This window comes from Leptidea sinapis, chromosome 36 (genome assembly GCF_905404315.1).
Source record: "Leptidea sinapis chromosome 36, ilLepSina1.1, whole genome shotgun sequence".
NCBI lineage: Eukaryota > Metazoa > Arthropoda > Insecta > Lepidoptera > Pieridae > Leptidea > Leptidea sinapis.
In genome coordinates this window covers 5,813,779-5,836,872 of record NC_066300.1, presented here as the reverse complement: position 1 = coordinate 5,836,872, position 23,094 = coordinate 5,813,779, and the positions used below count along the sequence as shown (strand labels likewise).

The 23,094-nt window shown below is 33.7% G+C and overlaps 1 protein-coding gene across 1 annotated transcript in view; it reads right to left on the bottom strand.

The window, feature by feature from the left end:
- Positions 1 to 23,094, bottom strand: part of LOC126975575 (dystrophin, isoforms A/C/F/G/H) — a 657,038-nt gene that overhangs the window by 496,531 nt on the left and 137,413 nt on the right. Inside the window, exon 41 of the mRNA XM_050823519.1 lies at positions 5,767 to 5,855. Within this exon, the coding sequence (XP_050679476.1) occupies positions 5,767 to 5,855 (89 nt within the window). The remainder of the gene's footprint in view (positions 1 to 5,766; positions 5,856 to 23,094) is intronic.

Sequence of the window (23,094 nt, the reverse complement as noted above, 5' to 3'; positions counted from 1 at the left end):
AGAAAATTATAAACATTGCACAATATATAAACTAACTTTCTTTATAGGTCGTAAATAGATTACAAAATATTAACAGTTCCAGTTGCCAAAAAATTATATCTATAAAAAAAAAGTATAAGTATTTGATACTCTTCTGCCATTACACTTTATAAAAACATACAAATGGCAATCGCAATAGGCTATGGCAATCGAAATGTATATATTTCGGCCATATGCAAAACAGGATTTTAAGAAAATTAAAGCGGTCTAAAAGTTACGTTAAATATTCCTTATCCCCAAACTTGTGTCGTAAACAATGTCGTCAACTAAACTTCAAACAAAGCCCGAACCACAATCTTCTTCATTTTGAGCGTCAAAGCGTCAAAACCGCCTACATAAAAATATAAACTTCACCACAACAAACTTAGAATGTGGCGAAAAGGCTCCCAACAAGATTATTGGGGCCGAAAACAATATTCCAGCAGTATTCGGTACGCTGAGGTCGGGTACCGGGTCATCTCAAACGTTACGATGCCATTCAGAATACTGATTTATATTAGAACCTTTCGGCGAGTGAAATATACGGGTATACGTTGCGTTAGGAGGCGCGACTTTTTTTACTGTGAAGAAATTCTCCACAAATTTCACTCCATTATTTATTATACATTCATATTTTTTATCTTAATCAAATTTAATAAAATTAATTTAATTAAATTTATGTCAATCAAACAGGATTTCTACTTCCAGTCAAAAAAAGCACCCTTGCTGATTTTGATAGACAAATAATTTGCTTTGGGTATAAATCAATCAACATAGGATTGAGTAGAGAGTAAAGAGATAGAAATCATCATACGACAAAACATCCTTGAAGATAAGCCCGAATTTTTAATAGCATCGACTGCTAGGAACATTCAAAACTAATTCCAAAACGTATAAAATGCACACTTCACACGACCCGATCATTAATGATTTTTTTTTTTAATTTCATAATATATAATATGATAATATAATTTTGTTATTTCACACTGTCTGTAACACTATAATTATTATAATCATTAACTAAGCAACACGTTCAGTCAAAACTTCTTTTAAAAGTAGCGTTATTGCAGGAACTGTAACAGCCCGTATGTTCAAGAGAGTAGATACAATGTGCGTGGGCCTGTTCCAAGGCCGAAGGTTACTTTGATGAGAGAGAGAGGATTCCAAATTAAGATTGAAAATATATTGATTTTATATTAATAATATTATTAGTTGTGGGCACGCTGTATGTATTTTCTTATGGATTGTCACTTTCTCACAATCCATCTCTTAAATATATACTCCAAAACTACTACGCAATCTCTCGCATTGATTACCACTCCCTGTAACCTGCATGCAATACGTGCCTTCATGTACATCTGATTGCGCATAAACGCATGTGAGGCACCGTTTACTTTTTTTTTAAATTAAAATAAGGGACCAGACGTTCAGCTGATGGTAATTGATACGCCCTGCCCATTACAATGCAGCTCAAGATTCTTGAAAATCCCCAAAAATTCTGAGCAGCAATACAATTGCGCAAAGTGACGACCTTGAGATGTAACATGTTAAGTCTCATTTTGCCAATAATTTCACTAGCTACGGCGCCTTTCAGACCGAAACAAAGTAATGTTTACACATTAAGTACCCATAATCTAGCCGTCTTAAATCCCACTTTATCATACCAATGTATGGAATTTATTTATTAAATACATATCACAATCATATACCGGAAGTGATAAAAGGTTTTGAATACTATTTTAAAATTTCATTGAAGTATTTAATGAGCTAAGAATTTCTGTCAGAAAATTTGTAAATAACTAGCTAAAATAACTAACTCGGTAGCTAGTGCAAGATTCCGGAATAAATCTACGAAAGCTTTGAAAAGAAAATTGTATGTAGGCGCAGGTTCGCTATCTGAATGCTATTGGATCCATTTAGTTAAACCTTACTATGGACGCAGCGTTTTTTAAACGATTCAATATCAATTATTGTTATAATTATTTAAAAATTGATAAGCATACATTTGTTTATATATATATATATATAATGAATAAGTTCCACGATAAACCACGTTTAATGAACCAGATAAACAGATGAAAACAAAAGCTTCAAATTTATACCTATTAAGTTACATAGCACATAGCATAGCAATATGCACTTTCACTGACATATGAATGTCAAGATAATATTAATTAGAAAAAAACAATCGTGAGGCTTAGGATCTTTGTCCAAATGCTCAAAGCATTAAGACTACAAACGTTTTAAGTGTGCGTCCTGAGTCACGGCGCACCGCGTATGATGGATTGCAGATTGGATTTACAAGTCGCTACCTGTCCTTAGTGCACGCGGAAAAGTTAATGCTGGTTCGCATATTTAATGTTGCGTTTATTTCACAATGGTTTGATAATGCCGCTATTTAAAATTAAACGTTTACAATATTTAGAAGGAAGCAGTTTTTTACCAATATTTTTGTGAAAATAAAAGCACAAAATCAGCATCTACAGAAAAAAGAAGCGGTGAATACGTTGGACTATATGAAGATGATACCCGGATTTTTTTTTCCAATATACTCGAAATACTATTAACACATTCGAAATTATTGTATATTGAAACAGATTTTTACAGAGAATTAATAACTCCTTCTGAAAAATTATTCCTAACTTCAAGGTAACTTTGTCATCAGGGTATTGAAATATATGAAAATATATTAGTCCAACAATATAACTTTATCACATAAAATTATGAAGACAATGTTGTTATGTTTGAAACATAGTTAAAATAATATTATTTAGAATATATAGTAATAATATACTCAGGTATTTTGAATGGATTTGACCGAATGCATAAATATCTAATATAATATTATTACAATTTCAGGCAATTTGGAATAATATATTTTCTTAGACATACCCTTTTAATCGGAGAAATAAAACTCTTTTGCAGGAAAGACATAGTTCAAATTAATTTGTGACATTTTACTTCACTATCCGCGAGTAAAAATCAAATTACGCGTATTGATGAACGCATCCGCCAGTAGAATGCGCCGTGAAATCTACGCGCCCGCTCGCAATTTGGACACGTTCAAACATGTCGAACATTTGTTTAATGCGCCGTTCATTCCACCTGCGCAGTGCGCCGCCACTCAAGACGCAGACTAAGTTTAGTATTTGCAAAGAAATTGGCTCCTATTTTGATATCTGGCACCTTTAACAATTTTTATTTATTAATTGGGAAGCCACATTTAAAAATTATTTTAAAATATTGTACACTCCACTTACCGGCTAACTCGACATGCTTAATAGGTAGGTATAATATACATTCTTTGTTTAACTAAGACTTTTTACATTGTGTTACTTAAAGCTAAAGACAATTTTGAAAAATATATCAATTATAACAGCTATTATTCGATTGTATAACTTAAATAAAATAACCTCAATTTGCGCACATCCGATAGAAATGGATGTTATGCATTATAATGAACTAGAAGATTTAGGCGTCTAAAGGACGCTTTGTCTGCAAGTTCCTTTATCTGAAAACAGCGCGCCTGATTAAGTACTCAATTGAATCCCAACATTTGTAGCATTTTGTCGCCACTTTAGGTATTTCTTATCAAGAGTTCTTTGAAAAAGCTCTTTGTCCTCAATTTAATTAATAGTTTCAAAGGGAATTAATTGTCATTGTATTTACACAAGATAACGATAATTATCATTTTATTATAATGGTAGGTTTATTTGCATAATATTCTTATGAAAGTATGGTAGCTTCTTGATTTTAATATACCGTATATTTAAATTCATTTAAAATCTGTATACTGTAATACATTTTATATTAAATACAAATTTTGATAGGTTTTGCGATGTCATATACTAGCTTTTACTTGCGACTTAGTCCGCGTGGAATAGTTACTTTGGGTAGAATTTGTTTTATTTTTTTTGGGATACTTTGCAAATAATACACATACTTAGTGTGGCCAATTACTGTTATAATTAAAAATAAACAAAATATTACGTTTGAATTTGGAATCTGTAATTTTTATATGATTGTTCATTGAGTTTTCTCATTTCGGCGCCAATAAATGTTATAATATATTGCGATATTAAAATGGAGTGGGGTGATGAAGAGAACCGAATCGCTGTGATTGCATTACATAAAGTAGGTATGGAGCCAAATGCAATTGTTAAAACTCTCCAGAAACTTGGTATTAGTAAAATGTTTGTGTACAGGGCTATTCATAGGTACAATGAGACCTTCTCTATTTGTGAAAGAAAAAGATCTGGCCGTCCACGTAGTGTTCGTACGAAAAAGGTGGTCAAAGCAGTAAAGGAAAGAATTCGAAGAAATCCTGTGCGAAACCAGAAGATTTTATGGCAGGAGGTGGAGATAGCACCCAGAACCATGTCGCGTATTTTAAAAGATGAATTAGGAATTGCAGCCTATAAGAGACGTACTGGTCATTTCTTAACTGATAATTCAAAAAAGAATAGGGTGGTGAAATCGAAACAACTACTGAAGCGGTACTCAAAGGGAGGTAACAGAAAATTTTTGTTTACGGATGAGATTTTTTTTAAACAATGGAGCATCATATAACAAAAAAAATCACCGTATTTATGCTCTAAGGAAGCTTTCCAAGTAGTTGACAGAGTGCAATGCGGGCACTTTCCGACTTCAGTGATGGTTTGGTAGGGTATCAGCTATGAAGGAGTGACTTAGCCATTCTTTTGTGAAAAAGGTATCAAAACATCGGCACAAGTGTATCAAGATACCATTCTTGAGTAGTGAAGCCCCTCAACAACACCATGTTGAATAATCAAGAATGGTCCTTTCAGCAAGACTCGGCGCCGGGTCATAAAGCTGGGTCTACGCAGACTTAGTTGGAAACGAACGTTTCGGACTTCATCAGAGCTGAAGACTGGCCATCGTCTAGTCGCGATCTTAATCCCCTGTTTATTATTTATGGTCAGTTATAGAGAGCACGGCTTGCTCTAAAAACGCTATGATAATTTGGAGTCCCTAAATCCCAATCCGTACAATTGGTTTTAAAGAATTTTTCCATGGAAGGAGTGTGTGCTTCTATTTATAACTGGCCTCAACTTATAAAGGACTGTATTGCAGCCAATGGAGACCACCACTGCGAATAAGCTTTTTATATTTTAAATTGTTTTATATTTATGTATGAAACTACCACAAAAAAAAAGTAAGTAGTAGTAAAAGTAAAAGTAAGTAAAAGTCATAAATGTTATTTGCAATAGAACATATTTTTTTTGTTTCAGTATTTATGGCAAGACTAGGTACAAACTGCTCTTTCCGCTGCTGGCGGCTCGATGTGAAGTCTCTTTAATAGTATTTCCCTGCGAACTTTAATTTCCTATTTCATCCGAATGTAGGTCAAAGTTTCAAAAATGCTCCAACAAATGTTTATAAGTATATTAGTATTAATCGAATTCGAAGGTCCCTTAGTCGTATGGGTTCGCGAACTGTAGCTGGTAATTGATTCCACAAAGTAGCTGTAGAAGGCAAGAAGTTCCACGCCATATTATGTATATTCAGAAGGAATTCATTTTGACATAATGTTCATTGATATAATTTAGCTGCTGCTGTCAACCCGAATAACTCCTCTGAATGATTATAACATTTCTATTACTTTGCTTATATAGGAGACAATCATCTAGTAAGAAATATGTATTATAACAATTCTCTTACCTAGCTTAGATTTTTTTGGTTAGTTTCCAGTACGGACGCTTAAAATTTAAAAGTGAAGTGACATACCTGCAGCACGCTGGTGTCGAAGTTCGCGATCAGCGCCGCGGGGGAGTTCTGCGACGAGCGGCGCCGCGAACTCGCCCGCGCGCCCCACTCTGCAACAAAAAAAAACAATATTATTTATACAATTTCTTATGTTTTTAAAGTGATAACCCTCACTTCTGGGATTAATACACAAATAAAATTTGAAACACCACAACCTGATTGTTGAACAAAGCATACAAGATTTTATGACGATACGTCACTCGAACGGTTGGCAGAGCACTCGCACGGAACGCGAGAGGTCGTGGGTTCGAGTCCCGCATCGTCCATAAAATTTTGTTTTCTAATTTTATTTGAACATTATTTATTACTAGCCGTTCAGTTCAACGACGACAACGTCATATACCGCCTCGCTTACAGCACTCGTCATAAATCAAACCTGCTGTGTACACAGACACAATGTGTTCACGCCAATTGTGATAACATATTAAAAAAACTGGCGATTGCGTTTTTTTTTTATGGAATAGGAGGACAAACGAGCGTACGGGTCACCTGTTGTTAAGTGATCACCGCTGCCCACAATCTCTTGCAAGACCAGAGGAATCACAGCAGCGTTGCCGGCCTTTAAGGAAGGTGTACGCGCTTTTTTTGAAGGAACCCATGTCGTATCGTCCCTGAAACACCGCACAAGGAAGCTCACTCCACAGCTTTGTAGTACGTAGTAGAAGTATTGTTCCAAATCTGTACCAAAATTATTAATACGTTATGTTTGTGAGTTAGTGAAGTTGTAGGGAGTAATCTCTGGACCTACTACACCAATTATGAAAATTACATTACCGAAAAATTAAAAGACTTTTTCGTGGTAATCGGATTTGAAAATTAAGTTGAAGAAAACCATCTTTATGATGAGAGATACATGATTATTTGTTAATATACATGTGTCAGCAATGGAACACCAACTATTAAGGTTACACTGGTTAATATCGACGAAGACGCGGGTAACAGATAGCATAAGATATAGACAACGTTGTAGGCATATATTTAAATAACAAAATAACTGTTTAATAATAAAAATAACTGTATTAGCAGCAAAATAACATTTAATATACGCGTCTCCGATATGAACGAAATTGTTTATTTACTTTTACATCCCAAATAGTCACCGATATGCTTGCCAGAATGTTGAACTCAATGTTGTGATTTTCAGTGAAACTGGTTGTTAGAATACTTTAGATTCTGAACTACGGCGTAGCATAACTGAGTTTGGCTCGATGGTATTAATTCAAATAAATACTTATTACTTATCTTTTATTTAACACGACGTTCCGTGAACTTGCAGTCACGAATGAAGGGGGAATTTATAAAGTATTTTATTTCAAAAGATGTGTAACATTCTTGTTCATTCAAGAAACTTCAATTCAATCTGCATTAAAAATGCAATTTTCAAGTAAGTCTCACACAATTTTGATACTCTACTTGGCTCGTTACTTCCAAACCAGTGAATGTTGATTCTTGTGGAGTTGTGACCGGATGGAAGTAATGGCAGAATTAAGAAAACCTAAAATTTTGTAATTTTTTCAAGTGAAAACTTCTAACGGTGCGGGCGCGCTGAACTCTACTTTGAGTCTAGTGACTGAGACAGAGCTGTCACGCTATGTAGTCAGCTTAAATTGGTCGAGGCCGAGTAGATACTCTTACGAGAGTGATTTATACACAATAAATATGTATAAAGTAAAAATTCCATTTATTTCTCGCAACAGTAGGATAGGTTTAACTTAATTCTAGTATAACTTATTGTTAGTTAATTTTTTAGTTGTCTTATTACTAATTTAACTAATATGAATGTTAGTTTAGTTAGTTTAATAAAATTATTTAATTTTTATGAGTATGAATCCAATGTTGCGTAAAGGCCTCCAAAATGCCCATTCATTCCGTTATTTGGGTACCTCAAACTCCTCACTTCCAAGATTCCTATTACATTTTAATTAATTTCTTTAATTGATTCTTCTTGTTATTATAAACAGTGATACGAAAATAGCGTTCTGACATTAAATGTTGCGATAAATGTTAATTTTATTGTTACTTTTGTTCACAACTGATGAGTTTCTTTCTTTTGGAGGGTTTTGGTCGTACTCTACCACGGTGACCGGGTTTAGAAGATGTGGTGTGTTTCTACTTTTTATTCGTGTATGATTTGTGTTGAAGTATATATAAAGATACTAAATAAAAATTGTTGTATTATTGATGATCATATTTATCGTCTAGGACTAATAAGAAAGTATATTGTTAAAATTACTCAGTAAAAATGAGTGAATATTATAATATAAAAGCAAATAAGTATATGAAAATTCGAGATTGTTTGACGGTTGACATAAAACTGTATCTGAATTTAGGGCAACTGAATAGCATGCTTCTTTCAACTATTCAACATGCCACCTTGATATACTTAGCTAGACTTAACAGATTAAAAAATCCAACTGGCTCAGTATAAAATTAAACCGCAAAAAGCTTAAAGTGGCTGGTTAAAAATACAAGCCGTATTAAGTTCACTCGCGTCATACAAATGAGATTACCGCCTTTGTAAGCCGCTAATGCGATTGCGATGTTGCCGCATCGTGTTCTATATTTCCTTGTTTTTCTGATGGATATGTGTAATTATAAACATTGTAATCAAACAGATTGTCACATTCGGAGTAGTTATATTAATTCGGGACTTATTTACGATATTCAATTTAGGGCAATCCGAATTTCATCTTCGCACGACACGCCACAAGTTAGGATATCATCCCCACCATCTGGATGTGTGGCGGTCCTCCACAGAGCGGGTTTTCAAGGAGCTTTCTTCCACGTACTACAAAACGGGACGATACGACCTTCAAAGCGCGTACACCTTCCTTAAAGGCCGGCAACGCTCTTGTGATTCCTCTGGTGTTGCAAGAGAATGTGTGCGGCGGTGATCACTTAACACCAGGTTGACCCGTACGCTCATTTGTCCTCCTATTCCATAAAAAAAAATTAACGAAATAAGATAGTGCAATTGATGTCAGCAGTAACTTTAAAAGGCATAACATGACTTAGGATAGAATATCTCATCATACACAAGTATATATACCTATGTAAAAACATACGATGTGTCTATTTCTGTATGAGCCTCGATCATGGAAATCTAAAAAAGGCACTCGATATAGCTGAGTTTTACAAAGTCAAAGGAAGAGTGAAATAAACTTTATTCTATAAGGTTTAAACTAAGCTCTTTCGAATCGTCGACAAATATTTCTTTCATATTACAGAATTTACCATATGCTCATAGAAAGTTGAGCTCGTGAGAAGAACATATAAGAAACTCAACGGCCACTCTTTTCAATCAAATAGAGTATTTTACAATGGCTGTAATATACATAACAAATTAGTTTGTAAGTTTGCATACAATATATGAGTCGTGTTTAGACAATATAAACTATTTCATAAAATGTAATAAACAATTAACTAATTTATTCGTAAATTGGATGCATCAGCCTTTAGAGCTTGAATTCATTGTGATTATTGTTACAATTAGTATTTTCATTCACCAAATACAAATACATGACGCCTTATAGCCCAAAAGTAGTGATTTAGTATTAACCAGAACTGCGGTAACTACTTACCGACGTGCAACTTAGCAATTACTTATAACCTTTAGACAATTTATACGCTTAGAGTCTCTTCCTGTTTGACAACCGATAAAAAGAGGCCAGGTTTAATACTTTAGTGTGCGTGACAAACTACGTCTTACACTCGCGATTTGTATGACACTTTGTCTGTTAATTACTCAATCAAAAATCAAATAGACGTTAGTTCTAAACTCAATTTTTCTGCGAAATTATCACAGCTGTCTCATTCTATCTAGACTTATAAATGATCTAAGCTTATAACATTCCTACTACTAGATTTCTATGGCCAAAAATGTACCTTATGACACTTATTTTGTATTGGGTGATGCTGTGGGGCAGAGCAGTTACTGACATCACATAAACTTGTGGATTTAAACTGACTATGGATCAATTATAATATTATTTATATAATGGGCACAAATTTCCTGTATTTATAATACAAACGAAAAATTTAATGTAAGCATCGTGTGATTTACTACAAACATTACGTCGAAAATTTAGCAATCTCGAATACTGCCAACACAAGGCGCAGTTACTTATTGTTTCTATGATTGATTCGCAAATTCACGTCAACACAAGCAAAACTTTTCAAAGTTTCTATTTTGATGAACTTTCTGTTTCTAGATATACTTGTTATTTATACAGCACGGCGTTACAATGGAGATATTAAATATACACACATGGGAAGAGTTACTTAAGAAATAAAATTTGAAAAACAATCTTATGAACGATGCGGGACTCGAACCCACGATCTCCTCTCTATTAATCCTAGAAGTGAGGGTTATCACTTTAAAAATATAATAAAGTGCTTAGATTTGCAAGAGAAACATCTCAAGACAATTTCCTAATATACAAATATTGGGGTTGAGCATGGTATCAACTGTAAAGTGAATGAAGCCACAGCCTGAGAGTTGAACAAAGCATACAAGATCTTATGACGATACGTCACTCGAACGGTTAGCTCAGTTAGTTAGAGCACCGGCACGGAACGCCGGAGGACGTGGGTTCGAGTCCCGCATCGTTCATTAGATTTTGTTTTTCAAATTTTACTGTATTAATCCTAGAAGTGAGGGTTATCACTTTAAAAACACAACAAAGAGTTACTTAACCTTAAACATAAAAAAAATAATCTTAATTATATATAATTAAGGAAATAAAAAATCAATTCATCCAATATATTTACATTATTACAGTTTATTTATTTTTTTACTTTTTATGAAATACTTAATATTAAAAAAAATTAACATGTTTTATTATATTCTCCTTACTGTGGCTTCTGTGGAAGAAGCAAAATCGAATAAAGTTAATTTGACTTTGACAATCACCTTTACGTCGCTATAGTAGGCACGAAGTAGGTACTCGTATCAGTGCCTCCACTAGCGCGCGGCTACTAGATTACTTACAAGTTGCTTCAATGTTATTGTGAAAAAATGGTTTAATTAGGTGACTTATGTATTTTTTTTATTACGGTTAAGCAGTTCCATCCATGTGTCTATTTTAGTCATTTTACCTCCATGCTTGAACATTATTGTGTTTCGGATTGATGGACTTTAGAGAAAACGATAGTGAAAATACCGGGCTAATGTGATGCATCTAAATTAACTCCTATTACATATATTTTATTCTAACTTAACTCCAATTGGAAATTTTCGGCTTTATTAAGATTCTGAGCAGCACTGCATTGTAAAAGGCAAGGCGTAATTCGTGAACAGGTGAATTTCTTGCTAGTCTTCTCATTTTTTCTCATAAAAAAAAACATTGAATTGAAGAAATCACATTTTTATATGTTTACGTTTTTGTACGTGGATCCTTTATTAATTTTCTAATTGACTATCTGGTATTGAAAGTCTCGTATACATCTACAATTTGTTTAAGTGTATTAGTTAACTCATATGCAATAACAATAAATCTATTAACTTAATACTTCAAAAAGACACATTAATTTATACATAATATATTAAAATTTTGAACTTATTATTAATAAAATATAAGGATCCATAAAGTTAAGACAACAGCTATTGTTCTTAATGAAGTACAAATGTAAGTGCTAAGTATAATCTGTATTGTCAAGCCATGCCCCAAATCTTCGCTAAGTCACTGATCCAAGTAATCTGTTTAGCAAAAGTCTATCCTCTCGACGTCGCTGTCTTCAAATATTATCTTGTAACCGCAATCAGTCTTAGTCTTACGTAAAGCCATCAAATATATGTTGAATGTACGCTATTTAAGACAATGCCTCACATGACTTTATTTGAATAAAGATTGTCGACGCAAGTATGAAAATATGTAAAAAGAAAAGAGGATAGTATCCCTTGTAATGAATTGAATAGATAAAGCAGATGAAAAGTATGACAGAGCGGGCAAATAAATACGTTAATGCCTAGAACATAATCCCTTCTAGACTGAGCAAAGGATCCATGGTTTGTTTTTAACGTCTGAGATGGCAATACAAATGCGCGGCAAAAATAACATCCTGGTTTATTTTTTAAATGTAATTTGGAAGATAGATCAGTGTTAGTCAACTATAGCACAAGAGATGGCTTGTCAATTAAAATATATCACTAAAGTTTTTCTCTTTATCTCTGCATGGAAAGCATTTGAAAAAACTAAGCAAGTGTGAGTATTTCTGGCACCCTAGTGGCACGCCTGCTTGCAGAAGAGAAAAATTTAAAGATAAAAAAGACCACAACATTTTAACGAGGTGGATTTGTCAGAAAGTTAGATATGAAAATCTTAGCACATTTTGGATACCTACTTCTAGTAATCTTAGCCAGCTATTTCGATCAAACTGCATGTTCTGCAAGCACATTTATATTATTGGTACCAGGCATAAGTGAAGTAGAGATATAGAGAAGTACAGTAGAGAATAATCTATTTGAAGAGTGTTTATACTTGAGGCACTGAACAGGCAAATTTTAGCAAGCATTTTTATTCCTAGCATGTTTACAATAAAATAATATTTATAGAGAAAATAAGGAAAGAGGTGGTAGGAACATGAAAATACAGAATATATGAACTGTATTCCACGATCAGCTCTAGAATGTTCTGAGGAGGAGGCGGATCAAAAGTGCCAAGAATAAGTTTACGCAAATAGATCGTGGCACATGGAGGTCCGTGACTACTCGCTGGAAGTCCAATTATATGTATAAAGTTCTACCGAAAGCCGAAGCAAGCTTGTTATTTTGATTTATTATAATTAAGACTAACGTACCATCAGACATTTCGGATAGCTTCATCAAAACCAGAGGGTTAGTCAGAAATCACGGACTTTAGTTTGTCCTGAGCATTAGCAAACTATTTAAAAACTTACAATCATACAAATTATTTAAAAACTTTTAAAACTTAAATAATTTGTATAATTATGGATTTCCGCAAAGTAACGCCTAATTCAATAAATTTTTCTAAGCTAATTGCCTGGCCTCTTCTACTTCCATCAACACTTTCATACATGCTCCCTCATAATGGTGCTCTTCAAATTTCACATAAAGTAAATATTAATAATTGTAAAATGAATGTATCTTTTAAAGTGAAACTTTTATTGCATCGCCTCAGAATTATTCGTCCATATATCGCATGCCGCATTGGAGCCGGCCGCGAAGTATATAATTTCAGTTAATGCTTTTAAGTCAGATTGGCCGCGTGGTCTTAGGCGTCAGATTTAACCTCTGGTTTCTGAGAGAGAGCTTGGAACCCCCACACCTAACAAAGGTTATTTTATTACATTATATTATACAAATGATTTAAGTTTTCTTTAGTGTTAATTCCGCCAATATACTTTTTCAAAATTTTCTTACATTATATTTTTATTGTATGAATAACTAGCAAAATATATATTGATTTTCTTTCTTTCTATTATTATGCTGATATTATTAATATGTTGTATTGTGAAAATTATCTTTTGTACATATTTTATGACAGTGTCCTCATTAAGTGAGCAGTGCAAGAGATTCCCGCAATAAAACAGTACAGAGCAACCAGTAATCAAATCTGTTTCCAACAAAACCAGAAATCTTGTTACAAAGTCACGTATCTCGTTACGAATTGAACAGCAGAGTTCATATGGTAGCACATTCACATGTTTTTTTGATGTTACGCACTGTAGTTAAACCATATGTTGTTAGCTATTTAAAAATGTATTGTAAATACTTGTATTTTTTTTTAAATCGTGGTGTGCAAAGCCCACACTAACAGATATTAAAACTTCATCAAGGCAAGATTAAAAATAAAAATATTAACTATTTTTCTTTGTTAAATATATATTAAGTTGAAAAAAGTATATAATTATAATTGTGTATAAATTATTTTGGTAAATTAAGCTATAAATGATCGCGCTCTTTAAGCCGACGTACTCCAACGTACGCCTACTTCACCCGAGCGTAACAGGTCTGTCTCATTTTCCCACAATATATAGCCCTCAGCGCACCTAAGGAATTTATCACTTCAATAATTGTTTGCGGTCAAAGTTATGTCATTTATGAGGGTAATGATAATTTTCTTGAAAAAATGAATTGAAATTTAAAAAAAATACAGATATAAGGTAGCGGAAAAGAAAATACAAGCAATTTTGACAATAAATGTCGGCAGTATTACAAGAGTTTCACCGAATGCCAAGTTGGTGTCATATATTAACAGTACGAAGAACTTACATAAAAAATGTCTTGAAGTCGCGATGATAAATTTGATGAACGAATTCAAGTAGCATTTGTCGTAGCAATATGATCTATACATAACCGTAGTCCACATATTATATTATTAAATACAACTTACTACACGATAGCAGATTTAGCGACTACGGCGTAACCGTTGAGATTTATTAATGAGCTACGCTACGCGATCAGTCACATTGAGTTAATTATATATATAAGATAGATTTCAGTAGTTAGCCTAAAACCACAAAGTTTAACTTAAAACCTACAAATACAATGTTAATAATTAATATTTTGTATTTTTTCGTTTTACTTCTGTCGTGGTATAGTAGCACCGAAACGACAAACCAAAGAATTGAACATGACATATTTTTTCACTTATTTCCAACATTATAATATCTGATTACAGGTGAACAGCCCCGCCCATAAGATTATATATTTTAACTAATAAAAGCACAACATATACGAGTACATAATGGCCAGCAAAGTAAACTGTAGATATTTAATTATTATATAAACGCTGCGAGTTGATAATGGGACAGACGGCCATCTTAGTGACGTCAGTTCCAGGTGGATAGGTAGGTAGGTAGTTAGCGTTTTACTTCTACTGCCTGCTGTGGTCACGTAGACTACCGTCTGTCAAATATATTTTTTTTTAATTTACAAGTAAGAATTAAGTTATAAATATACAGCTCTCAAATAATATAATATTTCCATGATTTTCAAAGGAAAGCTAATAATGTACTAATTAATATCAGCAAGACTCTCGCTAAGATTAATATTGAAATTCCATCAAAATTCTTGTAAATGATGAACATCAAAGAGATTCAATCTATCTACAGCGACACATATATTACATACAGCGTGGATGTAGGAATTTTAATCGACAGGCTTGGAATTCGACAGGCAATACGCACAAAGAAAAAAAAGGATGGAATCTCTATTCGATATTCGGTTAGAGGGGATATTTACCATTGAGAATATATCAGTATCTTTGTTCCAATTTTTTAGGCTCGCCTTAAATAAAAAATGCTAAGAAACCAACGGACTTTTCACATAATATATTTTTGCAAATCGATTCGTTATATAACACACGTTTCTAAACGAACTAGTAAAATATCACAATGAATTAACCCATTTATTCATAAGAGGAAAGCATCTGGTGTGAATAAAAAAAATATCCACTTTCTAAGTTTTAAATTTGGAGCTTTAATCAAGATGTTTGACAATTTAAATATAATTCATTTAAGAGCCTGCAATATTTATCGCAAATAACTTTAGCTTTATTCGTTCAATATGATGTTCTGTAATAATTTTAAATAGTCCTTTAGGAGCATAAACAAGAACAATAATTTATATGTGAGGTTTATAATCAAATGAGAAAAGCTTAGACTAAATAACTTATAGAGCCTTTCATATTCAATTTATTTTTGAACAATCCATTCTCGTTCCACTTCTGCTATAACATCTTTTAGTGAAATTATTTTAATACGGATGGTCTTAAAACGACGGATGTGCTTCATATTCGTCACTTCATATATAAAGCCGGAGGTACAATGAGTTAGCGTTTGGTTTTGCTTTAAACGCTAGAAACAGAAATTACATGTACGGCACACATTTTAAAACAGTCTCAAAATCAATCCAAGATATATCGTTTCAATTGCAACATTGATGTGAAACAAAACCTGATTGATTAATCTCAAGCATCTCTGAGCATATTCAAAATATTTCAGTTTTCTCGTGAAAAAAGTTCAAAAGATCGTAATCATCGGGAAGAAGATTATAACAAATTTAAATTTAAATAATAATTATAATTTTTGGAATAAATCGTAACTAAGTTTATGTCAAGATATAAAACTATATCGTTATTGTAGGGAGTTCATACAATGGCCAAATCACATGAATATGTTTTGTTTACAATACAGAATTTTACAGTAGAGACACTGTTTTGAAATTCTAGTAAGTTAATATAATATAAACATTAATACGCACGTTATATTCCTATCCATATGCAAATAAAATACATGTGTAAAATATTTCTCGTTGTGTCTCATTCTTTATAGCAACATTTAAATGATTTTACGCTGGAAGTTTTATGTTCCATTTTACTGAGTATTACTGAACAACAGAGTTATGCATCCTCTTTTGTTTGATTTAACTTTTTATATAATTTTAGCAGCATAAAAATAAAATACTTAGTAGTATTTAAATTAGACAATGTTAATTATGTTAGTTGTTAGCACACTAACATGTTTGTAGGCAGATATTTATTTACTCCTAAGTACACGTAGCGATTCATAATTAACAAAAAACGAAGCAAAGTTTCCGCTTAAGTTTACAACAATGTAGGTGAATATCTACAAGAAAAATTACAAATTGCAGAAAAATATTTGGGAATATTCTTTGCTTTAATGGCCAAACTTCCTTTAATTTTTATGAAAAATGTATATGATGAAAGAAAATAACAATTTGAGGCGTCGCTTTTGAATGTATCGATTTTCTATAAAACTCCGCATCGCAAGAGGCAATGATATTTTTACTGACAATTCCTTGTTATGGTGGTGTAGCTCTAACCGTTCCCACACAATTTAATACATCTGCAATACTTTTACTACGCTTTTTAACGGTGAGAGCATTAGTAACTGTCAATTATATAACCATACTGCGTTATTCTATTATTGAACCTGTATACTAGAGACGATCCGCACGCCCCTCTCGTGTATGCAAGCCTGGTTAAACATATGCAATGCAATTTTCAATTTCAATTCTCTATAGAAAGTGCTCAAAACTGAATTAATAGCCTTTGATCCCGACTATCTAAAAACTTAACTATTTTAAGCTTGTCTCATCTAGATTTTTCAAACTATGTATATATGGGAATAAAATATCCAAGGCTATCTTTGTGTTTTATTTATTATATATATTTACTTTATATACCACATTATATAGACACCGCACATTGAAAGATTTGTAACAAGTAATTTTGTGCTTCAGCGGTGACGGCTCTAAAGAGGAAAAATTGGAAGCCTTCACAACATTCTCGGCTTTGCCTAAACCATTTTCTTAACCCATAATCTAGCCGGAACCCTGTGCAAAGGAGCCTCCCACTAGTAAAAATGTAGAACAGTCGACTCCACTACACTGTTTGATCCTCGCCCGCCAATTTTCAATGTTTGACTGACATTTGAATTTATTAGTACGTACGTATATTCGTCGCTTTACAAGGCCGGCAACGCTCTTTTAAGATTTTAAAAAACACCCGGTGTCCCTTATGTATACTCGTTTATCATTCTCTTTCATAAAAACCCCTCAGACAAACTACCAATCTAAAATAAATATAAATAAATGAATATCTTTACATATATAATTCTTGTGTGCGTGTGTATGTCACTGAACTCCTCCTAGACGGCTGGACCGATTCTAATGAAACTTTCTGTGTGTATTCGAGAATGGTTTAGATTCACAATTAACCTTCCTAAACGGCTGGACCGATTTTGATGATATTTTTGGGTGTTCCAGTGAATTTGAGATTGGTGTGTGTCTTCAGGTGGATTCGAAAATGGTTTAGATTCACAATTAAACTACCTCCTAAACGGCTGGACTGATTTTGATGACTTTTTTGTTTATTTCAGTGAATTTGAGATTGGTTTAGATTCTCAATTCCGTCCATATTATGTAATTCTCCTGCTCATGTGTATGTTAGTGAACTCCTCCTAACGGCTGGACCGATTTTTCAAATTTAAGACGTGTGTACAGGACAACGTCTGTTTGGTCCACTAGTATAGATTTATAAGTGCTAGCTTTGATCACTTTCTAATTACTATCACATATACAAAATCGTAGGACACGTTGGTATCAAATCAGTACATTACAAAACAACAATTCTATTTCATTGAAAATCTACATAAAAAGAGATATAAAATAGTGAGCTGAGTCCTTTGACAAAACAGTTGAGTTCGCTCAAGTCCAGCCGGCGGTTAGAGCGATCCCTTTCATCACACGATGTACGTAAATAGCTACGATAAATGCTGGCTCATGCCCCATTTATACCGCACGCATCGGCTGACTGACCCACTCGAGTTGGCTGTTCGGAAAAATATCCTAGATATAGATTTAGGTCAGGATATTGCGGCAATACGCGAATAAGAATAACGACGGAATAGTACTTGAAAATTTACCTTCGTCCCAAACACAAAGCACAGAATAGAAATAACAGTTTTATAATGGGATAATATGACAAAGAATAGGTTTGTGTCTTCAGGTTGATCAACCAACTTCTATCTTAAGAAGGAAAACCATCAAGCAAGTTTATTGCACACCTTAGCTGTAAGTCGAAGAATGAGTCTTAAAAATCGCACTGGGGAGGAACGCCACACATTCAAATAAAAACTACTTTTAAAGGCATTCATTCGATTATGTTATCCCTGTATGCGATGAAATCAAAAGTAAAATATTTCCTCGTCGCCATTTAATGACGAATATATCCACAATGGAGACAGTGTTCCCTTTTCAAAGGTCAATTAAGTAATAAAGACTTTACCTGCAACCTTTTAGAGTAATAAGGTTTTTGCAATAAATTCGTAGGGCTTTAAATAAAGAAATAAAGACGTGTCTTGTATGGAGTATAATGAACTTAAATGTGATGAAAAGGATTCCACATACTTTTGAAAAAACTTCTGTTTGGGTCAATATGCTATATAATCATTATAAAATTTCCTTAGTCATTAAGTATAAAGTGGAATAAAATAGTATATAAATTTGGACTGAAGCGTGTTTACCAGAAAAGCTGAGCGAAGAGCGAAAGCTCTAGGAACGTGAATCAGGCTTTTTACGCACGAAAGTTTAAAAAAAATAAGTACCACAAGGTTCATCCTAGATACGCTTGAACAAGCGTACAGTAAAGACGCGACCAAGACCAAAAATAAGACCATAAACGCTATTTAGAGCGAGCAGCCAATACTTAAAAAGCTCTGATGAGAACACAATTACACTTTGTGTTTTGATGTATTTTTTGTCAACGCCTCTAAACGGACGTTTATTAAATTCTCGTGTATAGAAGGCCTAAATATGAGAGCAATATACAGCCGATCAGTATTCAAAACAAAATCAACTCAATCTAATGAATGAATAAAAAATGAATATTTTTGACGGTCAATTATATTTTTATTTATGACTCATTTACACACAAATCATCTAGCCCTAAAGTAGAATGGGAATAGACAAGTATATTAAACAAAGAACCCTAACATTTTAGGTACATAATAATATATAAGGATCCATGACTCGCAAAGAAACAATAATATTCTCAGTACAGTCCTGGATACACATCTACAAGTATCCATAGTTTGATGTAGCGTGGAAGAAAGTTCTTTGAAAACCGCACAAACCGAACGGTGTGAACGCGACACGATCAGTGGCGTTCTACCCATTTCTGACCATCTGATGAAGATAACATTGCAAGTTGTGGGCAGTGGGTTGTGTTGCGAAGGTGCAATTTGGTGGCAGGAATCAGTTCAAACTGCTCTTCCGAATACTCCCCCATCATAAATGCAGTAAACGACATACACTGAAGCGATTTCTATGCGCATTAGTTTTTGAGTTTTAAAGTATTCTTCTTCTTCGTGACACTCTTGTCAGAGCGGTCGTGGTCATCACGAAGTGACGTCTTTTGGGGCAGATGTGATTCGCCCATATGCGTTTTATACCAAGTTTTGGAGAATGAAGACATTGGTGCGAAAATCGGTCGATGAAACTCCCAGCATTAACCTCCAACACCACATTTCCAGAGCATCAATTTTCATTTTCTCGACTTATCACAAGGTCACGTATTAGCGTATTCCTATTCTTATAAAATCCTAGTAAAAACACAAAACTATATAACCTAATCAAATATCTTCGATCGTACAACACAATTTTCCGACCGTAATAAAATATAGGCACGTAAGAGCAATAACTAAGACGGCTAACAATTACGGGCGCAGGTAAGCCGTAATTTTAATGAACACATGTTAATTCCGGCACGGGCGCTCCGGAATTTAATTAAGTTCGCGAAAAACGTACGGGCAGTATGTCAGAAATATAGACTAACAATATATTAGCGTTTAGACAAAGCGTACGCGAAATATGAAGTAAAATGAAAGCGAATCTACTTTTACTAGATATAATACAAGAGATCGCTGAATAGCGATAAGGTCACCTGATTGTGCTACCAAAACTATTGTTTTGTACATACAAATTGTAACTTTATTTTATAAGTTTGGTGCAATAAAGAATTGTCTTTCATTCATTCTTTCATAACCGCTTTTGATTGACAAGTCGTACGCAGTCAGCCACGCTTGGCATTAGCTTGTTTTTGAATTTTAAACTACTAGCAAACACATATAAAATTGATCACATATTACATGGGGCACACTAAAAGTTTTGCACTTCTAGCTAATCGTAACTATTTGAATTTAGAATGTTATATTTTTTGAAACGTTGCGACCTTTTAACTTACGTTTTTTATCACACATCAAAGTTCTGCGTACGCAACGAAAATTAAGTCGAAAAGATTTTAGAGCGATGATTTTTTATGATTTTAAAAGTTCTCTCTCTCTCCTCTCTTTTGGGAAAGAAGCACCTTGAGGTGATTTGCTGAATTTGAGAGAGGTCGGGTTTTCTACATGACGAATTTCGTGAAGGGCGGCCTTCAACTGCCGTCAACGAAAATAATGTGGCCACTGTTAAGCGCCCAATTGAAGAAAACCCGCGGATTACCTATGAGACAATTCGAGGACTATTAGGGATTGGTATGAGCCAAATTCAGAAAATTTTACACGAAGAGTTGAAAGTTCGGAAACTTTGTTGTCGTTGGATCCCTCATGAACTGACAGCGGAACAGAAGCGGGCTCGCGTGGAATGGTTCTCACAGATGCCAATGAAGTACGACCACGGACATTCTAATGCTGTTTATGATATTGTCACAGGAGACGAAACGTGGATTTATTGTTTTGAACCCGAAAAAAAACAGCAATCTTATGAACGGGTGTTTGAAAATGAGAACAGGCCAACAAAAGTGAGGCAGGCGAGAATCGTTAGTAAAAAATGATCGCTTTTTTTCTCAGCTGCACAATTCCACTTGAAGATCAAAAGAGTGTTAATGCCGAGTTCTATTCTACCATTTGTTTACCCAGGGTGTTAAAAACAGTTCGCGAAAGACGACCAAAAAGCCGCGTTTATGACACGCTTCTTCACACACGGCCAACAAAACAAGTCATTTCTAGCTTCCGAAAAAGTACGACTCGTCACCCATCCTGCACATAGCCCCGACCTAGCACTCTGTGATTTCTGTATTTTCCCCAAAATCAAAGATTTAAAGAAAGGTTTCACTTTTACCAATTCCGAAGAGGCAGTGATAACGTTCAATCAACACGTAGAAAACATGCCTTCAGATCTGTGGTCCTCCAGTTTAAAAAAATGGTTCGATCGCATGAAAAAATTTTAAAATAAAAAGGAGAGTTTTTTTTAAAAGCAATAAACATAATATTTTGGTTATAACATGTTTTTTTTTTAGTTACGCAAAACTTTTAGTAGGACCTACGTATAACAAATCAAAATTGGTCTCGCATTAGCGGGCTGTCAGGTCCTTTAATCGCTAGTATATTCTAACTAATATCTTTGACTCATTTTAATATGGTGATCATGTATTTTCGCCTATATCTTATCTTATAATGTAATCTTTAAACGTGATTTTAAAACCATCTATGATGTCTGATTCACTTGAAAATTGCCTTTTAATAAAAACACTTTTGATAATGCTTTTATGACAGAAATATAAATAAAAATTTAAAACGAATGGGCACACTTAGAAAGTAGAAAATGTAAATGTAAAAAGTATGTGTGTACTTATGGACGCAAGAACTTCTTTGGCCTAACAAAATAATAATCCGTAAAATTATTTATTCCTCGTGCTATTCTACGTTTGTAGAAAGAACAATATTGTGAAAATTTTGAAACGATGGCTTTGACAATTAATTATTAAATAACGAATACGGCTGTAGGGGCTTTATCCTATACTAATAATGGACGAAGAAACCAAAAAAAAAAAGAATACCACAAACGTCAGAAAATTGTAGGTACTTAATAGGATAAAGATTAATGCTGTATCGCTTAAAATGGCTTCGAAAATAAACTATTATTTGTCGTTAAAATAAAGGGATTTTTTTTTATTGTGGCTTGACCCCAAAAGATAGACATATACCATCGCAGACTTTTTTGTAGACCTTTTTAATATTTACAATACTGTAGTACGTTATTTTAATATATCTAGAGAAGGGTTCAGCAAGGTTTTGCAATGTAAGCGCAAAATAAAGTGTTTATTGACGACATCACATTAGAAATCTCAAAAATTATTAGTGTTTTTCTACTAAATTGTGCATGTATTATACATATAAACCTTCCTCTTGAATCACTCTATCTATGTAAGAAAACCGCATCAAAATTGCTTGCGTTGTTTAAAATCTCAGCATATATAGAGACAGACAATGGAAAGCAACTATATTTTATACTAAGTAGTGATATGTGATTATGCGATGATAAGTTCATTATTAAGAGTTTAACTACAATACCTACCTAATTAATCGTTGCTGTTTTTTTTACTTGTAATATTGTTACAGTATAATCTCGATACGTATCTTGAGTGGCATTATTTTACGCGCAAGTAAAAAATATAGCTATCTGTTACTTTTTTAAAGTGATAACCCTCACTTCTAGGAATAATAACAAATAAAATTTGAAAAACAAAATTTTATGAACAATGCGGGTCTCGAACCCACGGCGTCTGGCGTTCCGTGCCAGTGCTCTTACCAACTGAGCTCACCGTTCGAGTGACGTATCGTCATAAAATCTTGTATGCTTTGTTCAACTCTCAGGTTGTGGCTTCATCTACAGGATGTAATTTACAGTTAATAACCTGCTCAACCGCAATATTTGGATATTAGGAAATTGACTTGAGATGTCGCTCTTGTAAATCTAAACAATTTGTTATGTTTTTAAAGTGATAACCCTCACTTCTAGTA